The 22,401-nt window shown below is 45.0% G+C and overlaps 2 protein-coding genes across 6 annotated transcripts in view; both read right to left on the reverse strand.

Moving 5' to 3' along the window:
- vta1 (vesicle (multivesicular body) trafficking 1) overlaps positions 1-14,284 on the reverse strand; it is a 30,768-nt gene extending 16,484 nt beyond the window's left edge. For both annotated transcript variants that reach the window (XM_026308269.1, XM_026308270.1), the window contains exons 1-4: positions 14,194-14,284; positions 7,210-7,304; positions 3,812-3,939; positions 768-843 (exon numbers count right to left, since the gene is read on the reverse strand). In XM_026308269.1, coding sequence (XP_026164054.1) covers positions 768-843; positions 3,812-3,939; positions 7,210-7,304; positions 14,194-14,284 — 390 coding nt within the window. The remainder of the gene's footprint in view (positions 1-767; positions 844-3,811; positions 3,940-7,209; positions 7,305-14,193) is intronic.
- Positions 14,285-15,775: 1,491 nt separating this feature from the next.
- gje1a (gap junction protein epsilon 1a) overlaps positions 15,776-22,401 on the reverse strand; it is a 57,694-nt gene continuing 51,068 nt past the window's right edge. For all 4 annotated transcript variants that reach the window (XM_026308228.1, XM_026308225.1, XM_026308229.1 and 1 more), the window contains 3 exons: positions 19,597-19,779; positions 18,865-19,062; positions 15,776-18,502 (listed from right to left, as the gene is read on the reverse strand). In XM_026308228.1, coding sequence (XP_026164013.1) covers positions 18,305-18,502; positions 18,865-19,062; positions 19,597-19,722 — 522 coding nt within the window. In that variant the 5' untranslated portion in view covers positions 19,723-19,779 and the 3' untranslated portion in view covers positions 15,776-18,304. The remainder of the gene's footprint in view (positions 18,503-18,864; positions 19,063-19,596; positions 19,780-22,401) is intronic.

Raw genomic sequence — 22,401 nt, forward strand, 5'->3', positions numbered from 1 at the left:
ATACTGCCTTTGTCAGTAAGGCTCCTGTGGGTCTCAACAGTCTCTCTGAAGAGACCAGGCTACTCAGATCCATCCTCGGGAAAATCCACGCTGTGATTTGTTGTTGCACACTTGCCTTTACCTGCTCCTGTTGCTTTCTAACTGACCAGTGAATATGTATATTGACATTATTATTATTGTTGACATACAGCTGTCATTTCAGCCTGTTACTTACATATTTCATGGATGTTTACTACAGGCAGGTATAAGTAGCAGCCCAGTATTAAAGGTCTGGATCAGGATGTGGGCCAACAGAAGATCAGTGACTCCACTCAGCTCAGGTGGGAAACTGCTGAAAACCTCTTTTTACTGCCTGAAACTCAATCAGCCCTAAGTGTCGGTCTGCAGAGCACAGTCCTCCCCCCCGGCTCTCTGAGGACTCATTGTGTGATAGCGGACTCAGTGTGTATATATTTGGAGATGGAGCTGGGTGATGTGTGTTATATTTGGGAGTCACAAAGTGCGACGACACACATTTAGTTAGAGCTGCAACAAAAACAGTAATTTGGATTATCTGTTAGTCCAGCAGGAGCTCGTTCCTGATTATTAATGTGGTCTATAAAGTGTCCAACAGGCCAAAACTGTAGATAAATGAAGTTTACACTCTATTGCACTAATTGTATTAATATTTTCAAGGTTCTGAAACCTTTAACAACTCTCTGAATTCATTACAGTAATGTGGTTTTTCCTGTGCTTCTGTTGATTCCCATCCTATCAAGAGCACTTACCTCCTCTGACAACTCCCCAAAGACAGATAAGACGTCCATCAGCAGACTGGAGGTGTAGAAAGACTTGATCATGTTCCTGGAGGACGACAGGGAGCAAGGAGGGAGGAAGAAGTGTAGGCAGGAGGTTCAGAAATTAAGAAAGAGAACAAACAAAATGATTAGTTCATAGTGTTTCACCGAAGTATGAGGCAATAAAATAAACAGTGCAATTTTATAAAGTTACACAAGGGAAAAAATGATTTGACCAGTCTTTCCCAGTTCACTGCTGATACCAAACCAGCAGAGCACACCACAAACTGTTGTGTAGATCCACATTAGTGGGTTGTTGCCCTGCCATGACCCCACCTCTTCAATAGTCATACATATGAATGTGATAAGTGTGCTGCTCTCTTTATCATCTCTGACCCGAGGGTGTTAGTTAGAGCGAAAGGTGAAACCTGAGATCTTCACATTACAAACTCAATGCCTGCTCACATGTACGTGACTGTCCAATGCAGCGCCAACATCATTAAAAACACCTGGGTAAAGGTGCGTGTTTCCTAATGGATCAGAACTCCACACCGAACTCTCTACCTGAGAAGTACAGATACTGACATTTGAAAGTGTGTCAGGTATCAGCCACATTTAATGCACTTTGTTTTTAGCAGCACAGCCAATGCCCGACCTTCTGTTAGCCCACATTAAAATAATTCCTCCCAGGGATAAAGACAGCACTGTACCCTGCGTCGCAGATACTCTGGGTTCATCAGAACCGATACCAGGACAGAAACGGTTGGATTGATGCCTCCTTACTGGAAACACACATCATATCCAGCCTTGTTATTAAATCCAATCATTTATTATAGTAATGGCTCCACGTGTAAGGCTGAGGTTTTCTGGGTTTAGAGGAGAAAAATACAGGAGCCACTGGCCAAGTTTTACTGGCGCTCTGTTAGAGGTAATTTTCCCATCTCACACACACACACACACAGTCAAGGTAAGAAAAATGAAGGGGTTCCTTGTAGCGCAGCAGAGTGTGAGCTACTGAGCAGTGGTTGCAACATGTTGAAGGAAGTTTCTTATTTCACCAGTGTTTCCCATAAACCTTCATCTGTGTGTCTTAACATGTGGCCTGTATATACGTTTGTTTGTGTACCTTAAATGTGTATGTGACTGTGTTTACTGTGTGTGTGTGTGTGTGTGTTGGGGGTGACAGCGCTGAGGCCTGTGTCCTGTTAGTGCAGACCGCTGCTTCTCGTAAAAACTGCAGGATGTTTGTGTTCCCTGATCAGCGGAACAGAAAAGTTACTCAGCACTGAAGAAACAGCAGAGCTTCAGAACCGTTATTTACACCCCAAACAAGTCCAGAGCGTCGCCTGCAGCCATTCATCATGCTCACTCACTTTGCTGCTCTGGTTCCCTATTGCTCCTAAATGGAAACTGACGTGCGGACGCTGTGGGACTACATCATCATATATTTCTTATGTAATAGAAGACTTTAATTTTTCTCTCATAACTACTGCTGGTTGGTTGAGAGTGTTTTTCTGTGTGTACACCCTCCACTCAGACAAGGATAGTCCCCCTAATAGACAAACAGACCCAGAGATTAAAAAGAGGACAAGAGGAAGATCTGACAGATTCTTTAATGATTACAAATCATCAAATTAAAAAGCTGAATCAGTCCTGAAATGTTTTCTCATGTCCAAGTATCCAAGTACCAAAACCGAAAACTGAACGGCTACCCAAAGAGAAATCATTTAAAGACTAAACCCTACACATCAAAGTTCACATCTGGCTGATGTGGGACTATTCGGTTACCGTCTCTGATTTCTACCTCTCTCCCTTCTCTTGGTTTCTCCTGGAACCTTTTTCTCTAGTGGTCCAGTTTCTGTGGAAATGGTTAGGGAGGCACCGACACAGGAGAAGAGCATCAGCACAAAGGTTAGAAAAACGAAGCTTTAACGTGATTAAAAACAAAATCAGCTGCACAACAGAAAACACTCCGGCTCGACGTGAACTCCAGTTCAAACACTTTTATCATCACATTCCTTCTGGTATCTGACACTCATCTGTGAGAGCAGACGCACAGATCGACAGCCTGCCAAGCCCCGCGGGCTGAGGTGGTTTCTGACCTAAACAAGCCCAATGTTATTCAGTTTTCAGCTCGACACGTCCGGACAGTGGAGCTTTGACACAGAACCAAGTCAACACCAACTGACACTAGAGGAAAAACTACTTGGTGAAATCCAGGATCATCATTAATTCACTTGCTAACTTGAACTTAGTTTCTGGTTTAAAAACATTTGACGTGTGAGTGGAAATGTCTCCAGGAAGAAAGAAAGAAAGAAGAAGAAGAAGAAACACCAGCAGGTTGTCCATGTTGCTCTAATAAAACGGCTGAAACTAAAAGCTCCTGATTTGCAACCTGGTTGTTTGAGCAAGTCACTGCTGTGAGTGTTTTACACAACAGGACAAGATCCTCTCATACAGGATTTATCACATGGACAAACATGCTGCATGAACACTCATACGAAGAGGCTGGGCATGACACACGCCTGTTGCTAAGAGACAAACAGGCTGAAAGGATTTAGTGGTCTTTAAAGGACACACTGTCTGTGTGTGTGTGTGTGTCTGAAAGCCATTACAATAAAACAAGAGCCAGATGTGACTGTCAGCGGTGCTGTAATCACTTACAGTCAACAGACACGCGAAGTCGAAGGGTTTTCTAATTAGCAACACGTTTCATTAACTAACAGGAGGAAGGAGTGAAAGGAGGAGGCAGAGGAGCTGAGGGAGGACGGAAACAGGAGATCAGAGGACTCAAACACAATTAGTGAAGGAAAGATGGACGGAGAGTACAGAAAGGGCAGAAGAAAGAAAAAGAGGAGGTGAGGGGAGACAAAGCAGAGGAGACAAAGGGAAAAGGAGAGACAGAAAAGGAGGAAGATAAAAAGGAGAAAGGAAACAAGAGGAGATATTGTTGGTGGAGTAAATATAAAGGTGAGCAGCTGGTCTGCAGCTGGACGGTGATCACACACACATGGAGCTGATACTTCATTTCTTACTTGTGGAATCGTCCTGCTCGGTCTTCGTTGTCGGCGTACAGGAACATCTTTAAGGCGTAGTTTTCAATGTGGGCGTTACCAACAACCTCCTGGGTGATGGACTCGTTGTCACTCAGCTCCTTCTTCATCTGGAAAACAAAAACAAACGGACTTTAAAACTCCAGTAGGGAAGTTCTGCTGACTTTTATTGTGAAGGGTCAAACATGCACAGCTCTTATTGGAGTGGTGAAACAAGTACAGACACCTGGATGTGTTCATTTATTATTTCATTTAAACGTGTCTGGTCCCTTTTAGCGCGTCTCTATTTGCATTGCGGGCATTTTCCCCTGTAAGTCCTGCTCCACATAAAATACTTTCTGCCTCTCTCTCTCCATCACACCGTCCAGGGCTTCAGGTTTCTTGTAAAACAACTAAAGCAAACATGATGGTTCCTTCCAGCAGGTGGACCCTGACCAGCCTGAATAGATGCACTGTTCACAGACTTAATCAACCTCTGTGTGCAGAGGAATGTAAAAGCACTGGCCCAGTGCAGAATGAAGCAGGACAAACCGATCAGGGAATATAAAGAACCTGGGATGAAAGGAAACTTCCACTGGACTGGAGACCAAACTTTAAAGGAGAGGATCAGATCTTTTTCAAGCCCATTGCTCAAAAACCTGTTCAGCATACAGCGTTTTACAGCAAACCTGCACAACAATAAGTGAAATATTCATGCAAGCAGCTTATTTTCCACTAAGAATGAGGTCAGTGTCTACAGAGTTTCATACAGGGAGAGGACACTGAAATAACATTTCTCATATCTTGTGTCAGATTTAACAGAATAAAATAACAGGAATGGTTCAGACAAAGCTAACAGCTAAAAGCTAAGATGCTGTGCAGGAAAGGACCCTGCAGCAAATTGCTAGAGTATGTTTTCATAAGCCGAGACATCAGAGACACCGAGGCAGGTTCTGATCTCAATAACCCCCCAATAGCAGGTAACAGGTGTTACTATATAATTAACACTAAGATTCCCAGCAGCAAACGGTTTGCCAGGTAAACACCATTTCAACAGCTGGCTGATTCATAAAGGCGCTCAGGATGTAGTTCATCAGATTAATATCAGCTCAACTTTCAAGTGTAAATAAAGGACAGAATAAATAAAGGTTTAAATTCCTTAAGGTTAAAAATGAAATGTAACGTCTGTGGCCCATCCACTATCCAGACCACTTCTGACAGTCGCACCTACAACATGCAGTCCACGCAGAAAGGCCCTGGGTCTTGCTTGCTGCGACACAAAGCTCTAAATTTAGCAGCATCTGACTGGTGATTTCCCTCCCTGAGCCATATGAAAATGATTTTCAAACAAGTGATTTTCCACCGTCCCAGTGAGAGCGAAGCCTTGGCGCCTGCAATGATGGTGGAAAATAGCATTAATGAGTCCAACGTGTATTGTGCATTGGAGCCAGGTCACCAGGGGAGGAGAAGCTCGCTCAGTGTGTAGAGATGAGTCACAACTACCAGCAACAGTTTATAAAGGAGTGGAACATACAGAGAAACCGCAGGGCATCCCCATGTTTCAAAAGACCAAATGTTTGACAGCAAAATCTGTTCTTCATCACAACAATAAGGAAGAGTCCTGAATAAAGGAGGACTTTCCTCTGTGTGTGGTGGCCTGCTGCTGTCAGCAACAGCTTGAGAAGCTTTTAGTGTGCATGGACAGCTGGACTCTTTACTGTAACCACGCAGAAAACTCTGGATTCAGAAGTGGGTAGGTGGAGAAAACTCTGAAAACAGACAAGCTGCAAAAACACATTAAAATACACTGTAAGACCAAAGGTTTATGGACTAGAAACAGCTTCTATAGTCCGGGACCAAAATGTGCCATCCAGTTGGCAAACGGACATCCAGACCTCGCTCCTCGTATCTTTATCTTGTTGTGAAACTGCAGCTCCAAAGGAGCAGGGGTCCGTGGGTAAGGTACACGGGTGAGATGGGAGCCAGCGCAGGCAAAGCTCTCAACTTACCTGTCGACCTACTAACGACTCAGGGCGTCTGAGGTTCAGAGCTCAGAGCAGACCCACTGCTCCTACATGGTGGAACGAGTGAGCTGAAGGCGGCCCCACCTGCATTAACTCCACCCTGAGGTTACACTACCTGACAATAAAGAACTAAGGACATAAACACATTCACTCCAAGGCCACATTAGCAGAGGACAGAAGCATTTGTTTTAATATCAGCCAATCTCACAAATCCCAAATCTGCCTCAAGGACTAACAGAACACACACCCTCATCAAAGCAGCGGATGTGACTCCTGATGGGAGAGGCAGCCAGAGCGGGTGACGCTAATGAAGATCCCTGGAGCCTCTGTAAAACCAGGCTGGAGCTGTGTGTGCACGTTTTCATCCCTGTACTGCACCTCCTTTAATTAGCTCTGAGCGCTCAATAAAGTGAGTCCTGCATCAGGACTGTGGGAGGAGAAAACCCACACAGACTCCACACAGGAAGGCCCGGGTCCAAGGGGTCCAGACCCACAACCTGCTGCCTTCAGTGTATGTGTGCACTCATTAGAGTAGAGCTGAGCATCAGAGCTCCGCGGTGTGTGCTCACCCTTGTGGTGGCTTCAAACAGCAGCAGTGTACCAACAGCACTGCAGCAGCATTTTCACCTCTGCACACCTGTGATGTACTCGGAAAACTACTGCACATGCCATTATCCTTTATGAACAAATTCTCTCTTTCCCAGAATTCTCTTCGGATGTATTTTTATCTGTTTCTAACATTACTGGGAGGTAAACACTTAAAATCCTACCTGGATTTTTATGACTATGAGTGATTTTCTAGTCCAGAGTGTCCTGAACTTCTGTCACACGTAGAACAAATAATGAAACATTTTACTGAAGGGCAGCGTATCCAGTGATTTTCTCAGAAGCCCAGCACGTCAACCTGCAAACAGTAGTAAACGCTAACACCGGCCTCACTGAGTGCACTTAGACCAGGCCCAAATAAGGTACAACACAAGCCGAGCTGTAACGGTAATATAAAGGCTTTGTATAGTAAACATCACGATATATTGGACTACAACTCCCTGTACCATTAAAGATTTGAAGTTGTGTTAGGTCATTTCAGGCAAAGTTACAAATAGACATGAGATTCACAGGATGTTTGCGTCAACGTGTTGACGTATCTTGATTTATGAGGTTTGTAAAACAAAACACAGACAAACAATCCAGTCTGGTTATTTGATGGTGTGATAAGGCTGAAGGCTCCAGTGCTGCTACAAAATAGATCCTGTGCTGTTGTCAAAGTGAGCAGTCTCTTTTTGATAAGTCATGAGCTCAGAAACATGGACGTCTGCAACACCACATTTATCACTACAGGTACAGCACTGAGACGGGTCCGAAACAGGACGAACTTACCGACTCCAGCTGGTCCATGAGTCTGACCAGGAACTTTCGGCAATCTGGCGTTTTACTGTCCAGCTTCATCCCGGTCTGCATGGCATAGAGCCGACCTGCAGCAGGGGCAGAGGGTGGGGGAGACAAGAAGAAAGAGGGTTAGAACATGTCTTCACTGCTGCATCTGGAAGACAGTTTTCATATGGAAAACTCATTACACTCATTGTGACGATGCTTTTACAGCCACCCATGTTTTCCTTTCTACAACAGAAAGAAAATGCACCAGGATGACAATCAAAAGAACTTCCACCTGAGCCAGAACTGTTGGAACTCCAACTCCCATAATGCCTCATCTGTTAATTAGTTCTGCAGTCAGATTCTTCTCCATCTATGAGAGGGACAGACTGAAAAAACTGCATGTTAGGAGATGAAGAAAATGTCCCTTTTCCAGATGCCTCAAACTTCCACCATCTGTTGCACCACGAACAGAAGAACCAATTACCACTTCGAACCTCGTAACGTCGGGGTTGTCATGTGGCAAAGTTCGTTTCAGGCGCCGTCCAGACAGATTTTACTGTACTCTGCAGCGTGCGTGGTGTTTCCGCCTCATGTTTAGTGTTTGAGGCACAGTGTCGCTCTGCTGACAGAACAATGTCCCATTTCACTGGGCTGAATGGAGAGGAGTCACCGCCGGGCTGCCAGGGCCCGAAGCCACTCAACATTTCCAAAAACCACCAGCGTCACACACATGTATGCATGTAATCATGTGGAAGCACTGAGGCAGTTAACCAGGCAGTGCAGAGACCACCAGTCTGCAAATCCTTAGCTACTAAAGCAGCCAGTCAGCCAGTCATCAAGTGACAAAGACATCCTTTGTGCTATTACACTCAGCACAACATTCACTGTCCACAGACAATGAGTGGCAACACAGAAGGCTTTGACAGCAGGGAGGACACCCCAGAACTACAGCTGGACCAAGACTGGGTCACTAGCCCAGCCCCCTGCTGGTCCCTACAGGTACTGGGGGCCCGTTTCACTCACACCAGCAGGACTGTTCACACTTTTCTGGCTAAGGTCTATTTTCAGTCGCACTTCATTCCCAAGACTGCCAAAGTAAATTCTTGTTGTGACCGTTTAAAAGTCAGATGCTGATTTAATCTTTCTCTGGCAGATCACTACAACAGGTTGTTGCTGCAACTAGCAACTGTTTTCATTACTGACTAACTGATCGATTACTTCCTACTCATCTGAGGTCAGACACCAGGTTGGGGTTAGTCGGATAAGTCACTGTGAAAATCCTGACTTGCAAATGTGATTAAAGAAAAACAAGATCTCTCCTCCGTGTGGTGGAGCTCTCGACGGATCTAAACAGGCAGCAGAACAGATAAGCTGTGAGACAGCACCAACAGATGCACCAACTCCAAGTGTTTGGGCACGTGCCCGTGTTTGAGTTCAGCTTAGACAGAAACGTCCTTCTGTTCAAGCTCTTGGTTTTCCTTCCGTCTCTGTGCATCTCCCGGGCACCAAACCAAACCAGGGACAGACTCAACTGTTTGCTCGAGTGCAAACATTTGGTATCTCTGACTCTGAGCCTCCTCTAAACCTCTCATCTCAATACACAGTGAGCCTGAGGGACAGCCAATCAAACATATTTAAACTGAACTTCTGGTTTGTGTAGGTGCACTTGGCTTAAAGACTCGTTTTACTTCATGAGACATACTAGTAGCTGTGACATAGAAATCAGCAGTAACAATGGTCATTTTGACTGTTACCATCTGATGAATGCAGGCTGATTGTAGAGCACCACTTTGACGCTGCTATGAATAATTCATGTGGTGAGCAGACAACATTTCTCCTGGTCCTGTGTTATTTGTGTCAAATTACTATGAAGAAGTGCACAAGTGTTTAAAAATGGTCTTAATAACCTTTAAGGCTGCTATTATCTGTGGCTGGTTTCCACTCTGCTGCACCTCTTCTCATCAGAGCTGGATAAAAATGCTGTTTGCTGCCAGTAGCCTTTTTATTTTATATCACTCATCAGTACAAAAATGATAATCTTCAGATAAAGGATTACTGCTGCCCCTGAACACAAACAAACAAGTAAAGCAGCTTTGTGCTCTGATGTTAGCAAGGATATAACACTGAATGTGTGTGTGTGAGGAATTTGTTGAGGGTCACATCCCATTAACTTATCCTCTTGTCACAAACAGGCAATTTTAGACCCAGCACATGCGAAAAACACGAAGAAGATCCTGCATGTTTCATGTTTTGCAGCCTCCATTTGCACATCTTTCCCACTTCCATTCACACGTCACAGCGATGAGAAACAGGTTTGATGTTATCGTCTAATTTAGCTGCTCTTTGTGGCTCCTCAAACACTAAACCACCAAAAGGACTTTTAGCTCCTCACTTCTTGGAGCTTGTTTGGTTCCAGAGGTTTTCCTGTGTCCAGATCTCAGAAAGTGTTTGATGAAACAGATGAACAACTAAATTCTACCTCAGTTACAGCTGTCAGGGAAATAAGCTCAGCGTGAAGAATTAACACCAGCATTAGAAGTGCCGGCACAGCGCCACCGACATTTTTACATCGGTCATGGAGAATCGGTGCCAATCTGAGTCTGGGCCAGTAGAATCGCTCTGTCACATGAATGACAAGGACGTTATTACACAGGACAACGTTAAACAAAGTGCAGACTTCTAAACAAATGCATTTAAGGCAGAATTAAAACAAAGTGAAGAGGACTGGGTCTCTGTCCCCCCCAGAGGCAGACGGGGTTCCTGTGTTCAGCCTCAGCTGCACAGACTCTTCATCATGTCAAAGATCCAATCTGTGAGGCGGAGGCTGAAAGGCAGCCAAGCGCTGTCCGCCAAGGAGCTGCTGCTCAATTATACCGCTTCATTACAGCTAAAAGAATCATGGCTGGGACTCAACACGCTATTGATCAGCCTGTTCTGGGATGGAGGTGAGATAAAATATTGGCCGGCATTAGCAGGCTAATTTAGATAGACCTGCTGATGCAAGGCTGATGCTGAGTGATGGACAAAATGCATCAACAAAAAGACGGCAGCCCTGTCTTGTAGGCTGAATAAATGGTTTCCAGTGCTGCCAGATAAAAAGAGAGTTTGTAATAGACTTCAATAAACTCCAATCTCCTTTTGTGATTGACTGTAAAAGACTTCGGCCCCCTCCTGCATTTTCCTTGCTGTCAACAATCCTATGAAGAGCCCATCGGCTCCTGCTGAAAGAGGGAATCTGGGAAAATAGCCCACCAATATATGGTTTTATATTTTTCAAAGTCATTTACTAACACATTGTAGTTTTCTGACAAACATTACACATCACCGTCTGTAATAAAGGCTTAAAATAACACCAGACTATCAGACACACCCACACACTCTGTCAGACATAAGCGTTCATTAGCACCTGTCAGATTTCCAGTCTGCCCAAGCCAAACTCTCCTGGAGGGTCCTATTAGCAACCATCTGTTCAGCCAATCCACTTTGTTTGGGTGAACCTGGCTGCACATGAGCAGGTTCCCTCCTTCTCATTTGTTTGGATATTTTAAAGCGGACTTCATCAGGCAGGACAGTTTGATCCTCCCATCCTGTTCATTCTCCAGAGCGACAGACAGAAATGCATCTATCACAATTTCTCCATGATGCCTCGACGTGGACGACTCCTAACACGCTCCCCCACAGGCCAGGCTTCCTGCTCTCATGACAACAGGCTCAGAGGCCCAGACACGTGGTGCTGCTGACCTCCAGTGGTCTGGTTAAATCACTGGTCCCACTCAGAACACATCAGACATGTGGCTCCTGAATATATATCCAACTCTCTAGTCCTTTCCAGAAGCCCCGTCAGTCACTTCAGAATATCGAACCTCAGTGAGAGAATACTTGTTCTTGCTTTGAGATAAAGTTGCCAGGGATGGACCAGGGATGGACCAGCAGTGTTCACGGTACGAGCATCCTCATGAGCAGCTTTCCCACTAAAACAGCACAACTCCCTGATCTTTGGTTCTTATTTAATGTCCAGTCAAAGAGGAAGATCCTTGCAGTCATGAGCAAACTATATGACTGACAGGCGATAATTTAATGTGATGTGAATACAGGTTATTAATGTGGAATTACCTTCAGGCTCAAACTACAAAGGAGAACAAAGATGACCGTTTCCAACAGGTCAGGGCTGACTGTCCCTCCATGTAAAGTGGGGATGAGAGACCCTAGAATATGAGGAATTGGTACTAGGAGCCTGTGTTTTAGTGTATAAACTGTTATAAAGGCTGCATGAAGCTAATTTCAGAATGTGAGAGGTGGATAAATGGTAATTACAGTGTTTAGCCACAATTACAGCCTTGAATCTGCAGAAAGTGCAAGCTGCAGTAATTACATTTCATTGTGAATATTAACGAACCATGTGAAACTTCAGCGGTGATGGGGGAAACTCAGCTGTATGACTGAGACGTGATTGGCATGACGGGGCAGCGAGGCCTCGTGATACGAGACCAAATGTCCTTTAACCACAGACGGTCTGGAACACCAACAGGAAGCTAAAGCCTGGCGGTCTGAGTAAAGGCTGCTCACACCACATGCTGTCACTGAGAAGCTGATAAGTGCAGACAGGTGCTGTGATCTTGTCTATCATCCACAGAGATATTCTATAAATACAGCTGTAATGAGCCATCCAGCTGCTTTTCTGGGTTTAACAGAAACACCCATGTACGTTTGCCTGGCTCCTCTTTTCATTCTGAGCAGTAAGAGTCACGTCCTCGGTGCTCCAGTTTGTCAGTTACGGGTCATTTATTACTTCCCTGCATCTTTTTCCGCATTTTAATTGTTCCTGGTAAACTTAACCTGTGCTCAGTGAGAACCAGCCGTTGCTTTCAGTGCAGGTACGACAAAAACAAGCGAGGGACAGTATTCCTGACATTTCTTCCACAAAGATGATGACAACCGTGAAGATGACAGCACTCAGAGACGCTAACACTGAAAGGCGTTGGCAGCATCTGCACAGACACGGGACCTTACACACTCAACATGCTCCTTTCGTGTCAGTGCATTTTAAAGCGGCACAGAGGCGCAGTGGGTAAAGAAGTGCTTCGTGAAGTATCCAGGTTCAAGCCTTCAAGGCAGAGACCACTGACCCTGAATCCTAAACATCTGAGCTAAGGACAGAGCAAACAGGCTTTGACAGCCGACCACATTAACAATTAAGGCTAATTACTGAAATACAGTTTTCCACAATAAAACCATTAAATACTGTAAAATCCAAGTAAACAGGAATTTAAAGAGCAGATGAAGTAAACACCCAATTCATTGAGTTTGGCGAAATAAAAAAGAACTAGCTTTGCTGTGCTTCCCCTTTCCATTCGTCTGCAGGTGCAGCTCTCCCATGTCAGGACCAGACCCCTGCTGATATCAGGTCTGGGCACAGTAATCACAAGTGTCTCAGAGAGTCTGTCCTGCTCCTTCATGGAAAATGAGGCTGCGCTTTGGCCTCTTACTACACAAAATGTCACAGCCATGATGTGTACATCTGCATCTGTGGACTTGTTCACAATTCAGTCTCTAAGTATTTCTGGCTGAGTCAAAATAGGACTACAGTGACCAGGTCTACAAAACTGTTATTAATAAAGTTCTGCAGCCCAGACGTAGAACCTATATCAGGCAATATTATAATAATGATTATATGGGTAGTTTAGTTTAGAGCTGAACACTTGTTTCACTTGTTTGAAGTGGTTCCTATTGCTCCTCATTGTATAACTGGTCTGGTGTCAGGCCAGGAACTCAGCGATCACCTGGTGACAGTGTCACAGCAGCAGAACCTCAGGTGTCAAAGGTCAAGGAGAAGAAACAGAAAACAAGACATATAAAATCAGACAACCAGTCACTGGGAAAAGGCTGTTAGTCACTATGTGATACAGATGCACTAACTCAGCATGACCTGGTCCTGCAGGGCAGTGGGTGGAGTCCACTCTGCACAGGTGAGCCACGACTGAAAGGGAGGAACAAGCCGGACCGGGAATTCTGGTACTCTGGCTGAGACCTGCTGGGCAGACTGATCAACAACCTCAACACATCAGACTGGACTGAGTCCTGCCAAAGTTATCAGGATGAGACCAGGGCAGGTGAAGCCTGAAACTCACCTGTACTCCCCTGAAGACTGTGCACAGCAGGTCTCAGAAACCAAACAACCACAGGAGGAGCAGCTCCTCAGGACCACAGTCAGCTGTGCACCTCCATTTAAAGGAGGCAGGACACTCATTTGAAGACAGTGATGTTGATATTTTGGACAGAGAAGACAGATGGTTTGAGAGAGGGGTCAGGGAAGCTATGTCCAAGTGGAAAAACCGAAACCATCTTCAACTCAGACATAACCTGTCTTCAGTCCACCAGGCTGCTCTTTCATCTGTTCCCAGGAAGTTAAGGAACAAATCAAATGTCTCCCAGGGAGGACGCACTCTGCAGCCAGTAGGTGGATCAGAGGGGTCACATGAGTCCACCATTAGATCCTTAGACCCTCACCTGAGCTCACTTCTATCGTTTACTGTTTTATTGTTTGGGTCCAACGACTCTCAGCTGATTTCCATAGCCCACCTAGTGGGCCTATGGCACTGAAACCAACCCGGAAGATAAATTAGAGATCCCATACCAGCTGTCTCTCAGACTGGTGAAGCCACTTGGATGAGTTGTGAAACGTTTCGACCTAAAAACTGAAAGTCCAGTCGCCATGACTCAACCCCTGGATCACCTGTATGACGTAAGAGCGTTAGCCGGCTAATGGAGTTTAATGCTAGCACTACCAGCTAACGTTAGCTCAGGCTGCTTAACGGTGGCTGGTTAACGGTTCGAACCAGTCCAGTTCGTTTGACCAGTATGACCCGTTTAGTTAAGTGCAAAGTGTTAGTTTTCACTAGCTAAATCAGAGTTAGGGGCTCAGGTATCATACAACCCGCCCAGGTAAACAAGGCTAGCATGCTAACGTTAGCCAGCACGCACACTTACAGTAGTAAGACACCACCGGGTCCCGCTTCTCGTGCTCCTGTGCGGTCCGCAGGTGGTGTTGGATGGATTTGAGCTGAGCCGGTAGCGCCATGTCTGCTTAAATCGTCCAGAACCACAAGAACTTCATCCGCCGAGGAGGCAGCAGCCTTTGTTATTGTTAGCACTGGACTTCTGCTCACTTCCGCGTGTTTGTCCAATGGGAGCGTCCGCCTACGCGGGACAGATGACGTCATCAAGCTTCTCCTGGGCTCGTGACAAACACCTTGATGTATCGATAAAATCTGATAGATCATATAGTCGGACTTCTTTATTGATTAACTTCTGTCCAAACAGCCCGAACACAAATAGATTAAATTAAAAACATAAATCAATTAAAAACAGACAAGCCTCAAACAAAAAGCTCTTTGGTATTTTATCAAAATATTATCTGCTCATTGTTTTTGATCAGCTATTAGAGAAAACCATTATTTTACTGACAACAAATAACATTTGGTTCCTAAACTGTATAATTTGTTTACTAATAATCAGACACAGATTTAGACACGTTGTCGTTGATTCATCTGGATGCCATTTTCAAATGAACTACATGATGATGATGATGATGATGATGTATTTAGGAACTGAGACTGACTGCCTAGTGGAGAAATTACTTGTAGTGCCGATCCTGGAAAAAAAAAACATCACATACATGACAGCAAAAACCATGAGCCTCCAAACTGCAGGAAACAAGCCACAGTTTCCAAATAACCCAAATGAAGATATACTGACCAAAGCAAATCAAAACCAGCAGAACAAACTGAGCAGAACCGCATTTCTAGGAAAGTAGGCTGGCTCGGTTCTGCACAGGTCACCTGTTTACCCCCTGGTGCCCTGAGCACTTCGATCTGTTTGAGGCAGGGACGGACTAAATCAGTTTCATGTTCTCCAGGCTTTCTGTGAGGCCTGTATGCTGGGTGCTACTGTTTTCTTTGGTCCCAGACATAATGGAAAACTTGGCTGTGTGTGGTTTTTAGGTCCATGCTGCCCAGTTTATAGCGAGCCATGACATGGAAACAAAATCATGAGGTTTGGAAAGTGGTTGTGGTGATGGGATGAATTTGGGGGATTCTGGGGACTGATGGACCAGTGAACAACTCTGGTCCAAGGCCACCCGCTTTCTGGCTCCCCCCATCCTTTCGTGGGAGCTAGTGAAGGCATTAGCACTGGTAAGAATCTATTTTATATAAATATATATATATATTTTATATTGTTGCTTTGTCAGATCCTTCGACATGTTGAAATTAGGTCAGATAAATCAATCAAAACTGAAACACAAACAATTTCGGGACATTTTTAATCATCTCAAGACAAAACAGGTATTGGTCACCTACAGTAAACAGAGTTTTCTCTATATGTTCATCAGTCATAAAATGTGCCTCTTTCTTTGACAGAGCTGTGACATTATTAAGACAAAATGAGTTTAAAACACACATCAGTAAAAAAATTAAAATGAAAATTAAAGATCATTTTCCACTTGATAGTTGATCCTGATACTAGTTGTCAAAAGAAGCATCAACACACATTAAAGATACATGCCCTGGTTTTGTAAATACTTCACAATAGTACTGCAACAATGCCAATGTATCTCCAGCTCAATGGGATATTTTACAGCTCAGTGCAGTTTCCAGCTGAGTCTTTCCCAGAAGAGGAAATTGCAGTGTCCACAGTTAAAGACTCCTGCTATTTTTCAGTGATTCAAACCTGTCAAATACACCTTCTTCTTTCCAAGGTACCAACTGTGAGTCAGTCATTCATGTTCTTTACCAAGACTGGCCTGCAGGTTTCAGCCTTTGGAATAACATTTATTATAAGACCATAGAGAAATAATTAGATAAATAAATAAAACCTGAATCACCTTAAATGTGTATTTTGAAGGGTTGGCCTTTGTCCTTGCAGCAGAAAGTGGCACAGCCTGTTCATCCACACAGTGAAATATGTCGAGCTACAGGCTGCGTCACAGATTAGCTACAGACAAACTACCTGCTAATCTGCTAACCATCTGGAAACAGGCTAGTCAGTCAGTGTAGTGATCCATTCTAGTTGTTTCCTGGCTGTAAGCTGGTAGGCCAACTAGCTTGGTTGCCAACGTTGATAGGATGTGCCTTCAAAACAGGAAAATGAGTAAAAACAGTCCTTCCCATAATGAATGTTATGAGCTGGGCTCATGATCCAGCATCAGATATGATGAAACCCTTCTACACACCGTATTCTCCTGCTCCAGCGGAACAGATGTGGAATTCGTCCTTTGCATTTAATCAAGGCCCAGATCTTGGTGACAGAACTTTTCGAGGCAAAATTAAAACCACTCTCCACTCACAGACACCAGAGACGAACCCAAACCACAGGAGTCACGTACCTGCTTCAGACCCTATTAAACCCCGTCACACTAATCAGGCCCTCATTGCTGGAAAAGCTTATTTTGGGGTTTAGAAGGATTTGAATTGAGGTTTTGATCCACTTCTGTCTGGTAATTCAATTTTGTACCTGAGATGATAAACAGATTGTTGAACACATCATAACAAAAGTTGGATGGATGTCTGATACAAAATAATAAAGTATTACCAACCATGAGAGGTAATCATTTTCAAATCACAGACAGTGACACCAAAGCTAAATGACATAAGTTTCATGTCTAATTCTACGGTCTAGGAAATGCTGCTAAGGAGAGCAGAGGTTAGGGGACACCCGTGAGTCTTGAAACGTTCACAGACTGTCACTTTCTTTGCACAGGGATGTTTTTAACCTTTGAGTCTCAGCTGTAAAGTTGGGACAAATTAGGCAGTTCAGCATCAAGTCTGTGAACTTCTCCCAAAAATTCACCACTAAATGTTAATTTATTGATATGTAAATATTGTGCATTGACTATTTCTGCCACTTTTGCAATTACCATTAAATATTTTCAATATTTTCATTCCAGCACATTTGTAACCCAAATTTTAAAACTCGTTTTGAATAAATCAGGTCCTTCAGACACTCGAATCCATTATTATTACATTAAGCCCATCTCATATTAGTGTTGTTTCCTCAGTGGGCACCTTCACCCTGAAAGAGTGAAATACTACATTTCATCCATTTTTAGTGATGGCAGCAGTAAGGTAGTGAGCCACTTGTTGACACCTCTCTGGGACAGGACACTGGAGGCCTTCTGGACCCTTTCTTGCTTCTGAAAATCAAGTTGAAGATGGTTTCCAGACTGAAACCGCTCAGATCTGAGGAGGAGAACAATCTCCTCAAAGGTCCAGAGCAAAGGTTTAGGAGTAAAGGTCAGATCGGGCTGGAAGCAATAACAGACACATATTGCAAGCGATAACTGTCGCACATCAAAGTGTCAGAAGCAGTGGCATCTGCAATTCACTCGCCCATGGGTGCAGTTACTGACCCAGAGTCTGAAGGATAAGACGAGTGATGTCTATGGCCGGCTCTACAGTCGGACTTACCAGGACCTGGAAAACAAGCTAAGCTGCAGTGTTCATCTGCCTTTTACACAGAGTCATCATTATTAATGTCAGTACTGGGACATGGTTATGGCTCAGCTAATGCCTCCAGGGTGTTTCTTCCATAAGAGCATAATATCTGAGGTACAACTCCAAGGACAGGGATCAGGGACCCTCAGGTGTTATGGGCCACCAGGCTTGTGACAAATGGGGCTTTTCATAGGCTCTAATCTGACCTTGATCAAACCATAAAGCTGTTACCTCTGTTTCATCATCCTGGTGAAAAACAACACCCAGAAATGTCTCTATCACATCCCCCAACAGTTCTGAGTCACAGGTGCATATTCTCTGGCCTGTCGCCTCCATATAAAACCCTGGGACACAGCCAGTATCTGAGTCCGACCACAGGGGTTCACTCTGAAGTTAAGGGCACAAACATGGTGAGAAAATTTCAGACTTGCCGGCTCTGACACTGCTGCACATTCTCAAACTTGTCAGTGCAACCCAGTCTCGATGGGCTGCAGGTGAGTCTTCGCTCTTAAGTTAGCTTCCTGTTCGCTAAGTGTCCAGCAGCAGCTGACGAAGAGCCGATAAAAACGGGCAGAGAAGCAGCGTCAGTCATTTCGTGTACGAGCGTGTCATTGGTTGTTGAGATAACCCAGCCGTCGACACAGTATCTCAAATATCTCAGCGATACAGAGAACTATGGTGATCACAGTGAAGGTGTACATGGCGCTGAGGAAGATGGTTTTTTCAAAATGTTCGGGCACCATGCACTTAGTCACATTAAAGGCTTTTTCCAAAGCACTGGCATCACACATGTACAGCGGGTGGACCTGGGACATGAAGAGAGAAACATGAGGCGGTAACTGCCTGAACTGCAACCCCAGAGCTTTGTAACTGTGTGATAAACTGTGTTAATCCTACGGCAGCACAGAGAACCAGTGTGTTGCTTCTAGATTTGAGGAATTTCAAAGAAGAAGATGCCATGACTACAGAGAGTACAGGGACCCAGAAAACTTAGTCCCTATTATGACGAATTAGAGCGAGAAGCTTTGGCAGCCCAGCAGGTGTGAAGGATTAAACCTCTGGCACCTCCCAGGAGGCATTTCTTGACTTCACTATGCTAAATAACTTGAAAATGTACGGACAGCACCTCTTGAGTTCAGAAGTTTGAAAGAATTCAAAGTTCACAGACCTGGAAGCCAAAGAGGTGGCTCTGTAGCCAGAAGGCGATGACTTCCAGAATGATGCGCAGGAGAACAGAAATGATGTAGAAGACGGTGTACATGGGCCGTTCGAGGATCTCCTCCTGGTCGATGTTCTTACAGGCGGCGTACAGGTGGAACACGGCCCCAGGAACGAGAACTGTTACCAGCTGTAGGGCCCAGAACACCTGGAGAGGGCAGAAACGCAAAGGGGGTGGGATGAGCCACGAGGTAAAGAATGGAGGACTCATGAGATGATGATGGGAGAAGCAAACATTATGAGCAGTGACTGACAGGAGCAGAAAAGTGATGGAGAGATGGAGCTGGAATAAATCAGGGAAAAGAATATTTGCACATTTATTTTTCATCCCATGACTGGTTTTAAATAACCAGACTGCATTTTCTACCCTTAAGGGAAAACTACCATGCTGATGATCAGCTGGGAGGTTAGCTTAGCTTATGTCGACAGTCAGCGATGGAAGAGAGTTGATGACAATAGTCACACACTATGTCTTCATCACCAGGACCTGCAACCTGTGATGTTCAGTTACTGTAGTTGTTGGTTCTATTGGTGTAGCTGTTGGAGGTTTTAATGGTCTATATCTTTATGTTCTCTGCTTTAATATTCTGACGGTTTTATGTGCAGCTGTAGATGCAGGTAGTTTATCTTAGAATTTATTGCTGTGGAATCAGCCTGGTCTAGTCCGGTCTAGTCCTAGTACCTGAGGTGTTATGGGTCTGAACTGGTTGTAGCAGTACAGGTTGAGCTCTCGGCGATCGGGGTCGCAGCTGAAGTGCAGAGCCTCGTTGCCATAGACGGCGAAGCCAAGAACTCCCAGGAAGAACATCCTCACGGAGCCGAAGAACAAGGTGTGGAACTGGCCTATGACCGTAGGAGGCCTGAGCTGCAACACACACACACACACACGTAGAGACAATGTCAGAAAGCACCAACGGCACACACATTACAACACACATGATGCGTACAAACGGCACGGACGTGCAACACACACAGTCTGAGACAGAGAAAACAGCTTTTGTCAGGCAGGTGAGTGCAGCAGCTCCCTGAGGCCCTAAAACAAGACATTTCCCCGCTCGTCTCTTCGCCTGCTCCCTGCTGACACTAACACCGAGTCCTGTTTACCACAAAAGGGCTGTGATGACACTCTGACAAGCAAAGAGCCATTTGGCTTTCAAATCCATCACTGAGCTGCATCAGCACGGAGGCAGAAAGAGAAGAAGCGGCTGAGAATGAAAACAATCGATGTCTTTTCATCTGGAGCCTTGAGAGGGACAATTGTCTGCACGTCACATCCTGAGAGGAGTAAAGTGTCTCTGCGATCTACTTACGCAGCCCTCATAGAAGTTCTTGATGTAGTTTAAAGACATGTTTTGCTTGTCGATCTTCCCCGTTTAACTCCAGGGCTGCTCTGGGCCCTCGTGGCCCGTCTGCTGCTGGCACCATTCAAAGGCTCTCAAATCTCCAACTGACCCCCTGTCCCTCCCTCTGTGTCCTGAAAGCCCATGTCAATGCATTTTTTCCCTTTTATTCCTCCATCAACCGACACACTCAGTAAAAAAAGGACAACAGGGGCCAACAATGGCTTGGGGGGCATGTGGTTCCTGCATTATAATCCCTACACAGCCATGTCAGCGAAAAAGCCCCCCTGCTGCACACAATGCAGATGGCAAACATGCAACAAAAACACAAAGCACCGAGCGAGGTAAAGGACCATGACAGCTTTTCTTCCCTCTCTAACATTTTCACATTTTATTTCTTACACTGGCTGCTCTGAGCAACAGAGTGCTCTGAGGTCCACTTGGATTATTCTGACAAACAGGGCACTTTAAACCCTAAGAATAAACCTCTGCTGGTCATGGTTTTTACCAAGCAAACCTGTTTGGTTTTGCGGCGTCTGTTTTTTGTTTACATGGACAATAAATCAGAAAAATCAAACAAGAGTCAAAAACAAGTGATGCCAACACACCCCGCACTGCAAATACTTCTGGAAGAGCATTCACGGAGCTGCTGTTGTCCCTTGGCGAGTCCAGCGACCAGCCAGCAACACAGAAAGATCAAAAGTCTAATCCCAGAAACCAAAAGTGGACAAAGTGAAAGAAAATGGAAGTCCACACACCAACCGTAATCCTGGCGGCGTGTTGTTCATTCCCCCCTCTTTTCTCCACCCACGGATCCTAAACTTGTGCCAGTTGCGGGACCTTGCGGGACAGAGAGTAGAGTCAAGCCACACGGAGCCAACTTGGAGCGCTTCCGGTCACAGCTTTCAAAATAAAGAGCTAATGCTAGTATTACAATGAACAACAATAACAATGAAGGCTGTGTTGTTTGTGTAGTGCTGCCGGAGTAACACAGACAAAAGCTTTAACATCACTCCATTAAATCCATAAGTGACTGTAGCTCCCAGAGAGAAAAACATGAACATGGAAATAAAGATCAAGTCTACATTTGTTTTGAAGGTCCAATCCCACAGTTTCCGGCGGTGCCCGCACTGTGTCACACTTGATGCAACTTTGGCTGCAGGTTGCGGGCCGCCGAGCGCCGCGGAGCCGGAGGACCGTCTCCGTGCGTAAAAGCCCTTTGGCTCAGACTCGCGCTCCCAGGAGGCAGGACGTGATGAAGTCACAGTCACAGCGTGACCTACAGGACTGACCGGAGGTCAGTTCTAAGGCAAACGCACAGTAGAGACAAAGAACGGAGCGCACAGGGTTAAACCGATGAGGGACATTATTTTTATGAGTTTTCTGTTTGTTTGTGTCAAATCAGACAGAAAGGCCGATATTTTACATCTTTAGATAATGACTCTGCATTTTAAGGCTCAGGCTGATGAACAAACTGCTGCGTCAGAGATTCCTCACATATATTGACCTTTAATTAGAGACTAAGACTCGGGGTTAGAGCGCTGTTGATGTCCTCGACCACGGAGAGACAACACAATGTTTGCACTTATGATTTCAGACTGAAACATTGAGGGGCGTGTGGGTACAGGAGATAGGACTTACTGTGGATTTGTTCTCACACATCCTCTTATTTTTCTCACCCATAAAAACAAACTACAAGTCTAGATCCAACTCAGCTCCATGTGGCCTCTTCACCCTGCATGTGTGATGGGATATTCTCAGCACAGTTCATCGAATGAATGAATGAATGAATGACGTGGTTGTACATCACTCACACATGTCTATGAGTCAGATGAAGTGTTAGTCACTGAAAAGCATTTCTGACCCCAAAGCTTAGAGCTGTGTTTTGCAACTTTATCCCTGAACCTTCCATTGTTTCCCTGTTTTTCACTAAAGTGCATTTAGCAGATTTTCTAATTAAAAAGCAGAATCTGAAAAGCTCCAGGCTCCAACAGCCCCCACCCCCCACCCCCCCACAGTGTAGCTGCACAGAGCGAAGAGAAGGAGCAGGTTCTTTCCAACACGCAGACAAAATGACTCCTGGAGCCTGGTGTCATGAATAAAAATGGGCCAACTCTCAGACTCTGGGCCTTCACACACACACACGC

Source organism: Mastacembelus armatus, unplaced genomic scaffold (assembly GCF_900324485.2).
Source record: "Mastacembelus armatus unplaced genomic scaffold, fMasArm1.2, whole genome shotgun sequence".
Lineage (NCBI taxonomy): Eukaryota > Metazoa > Chordata > Actinopteri > Synbranchiformes > Mastacembelidae > Mastacembelus > Mastacembelus armatus.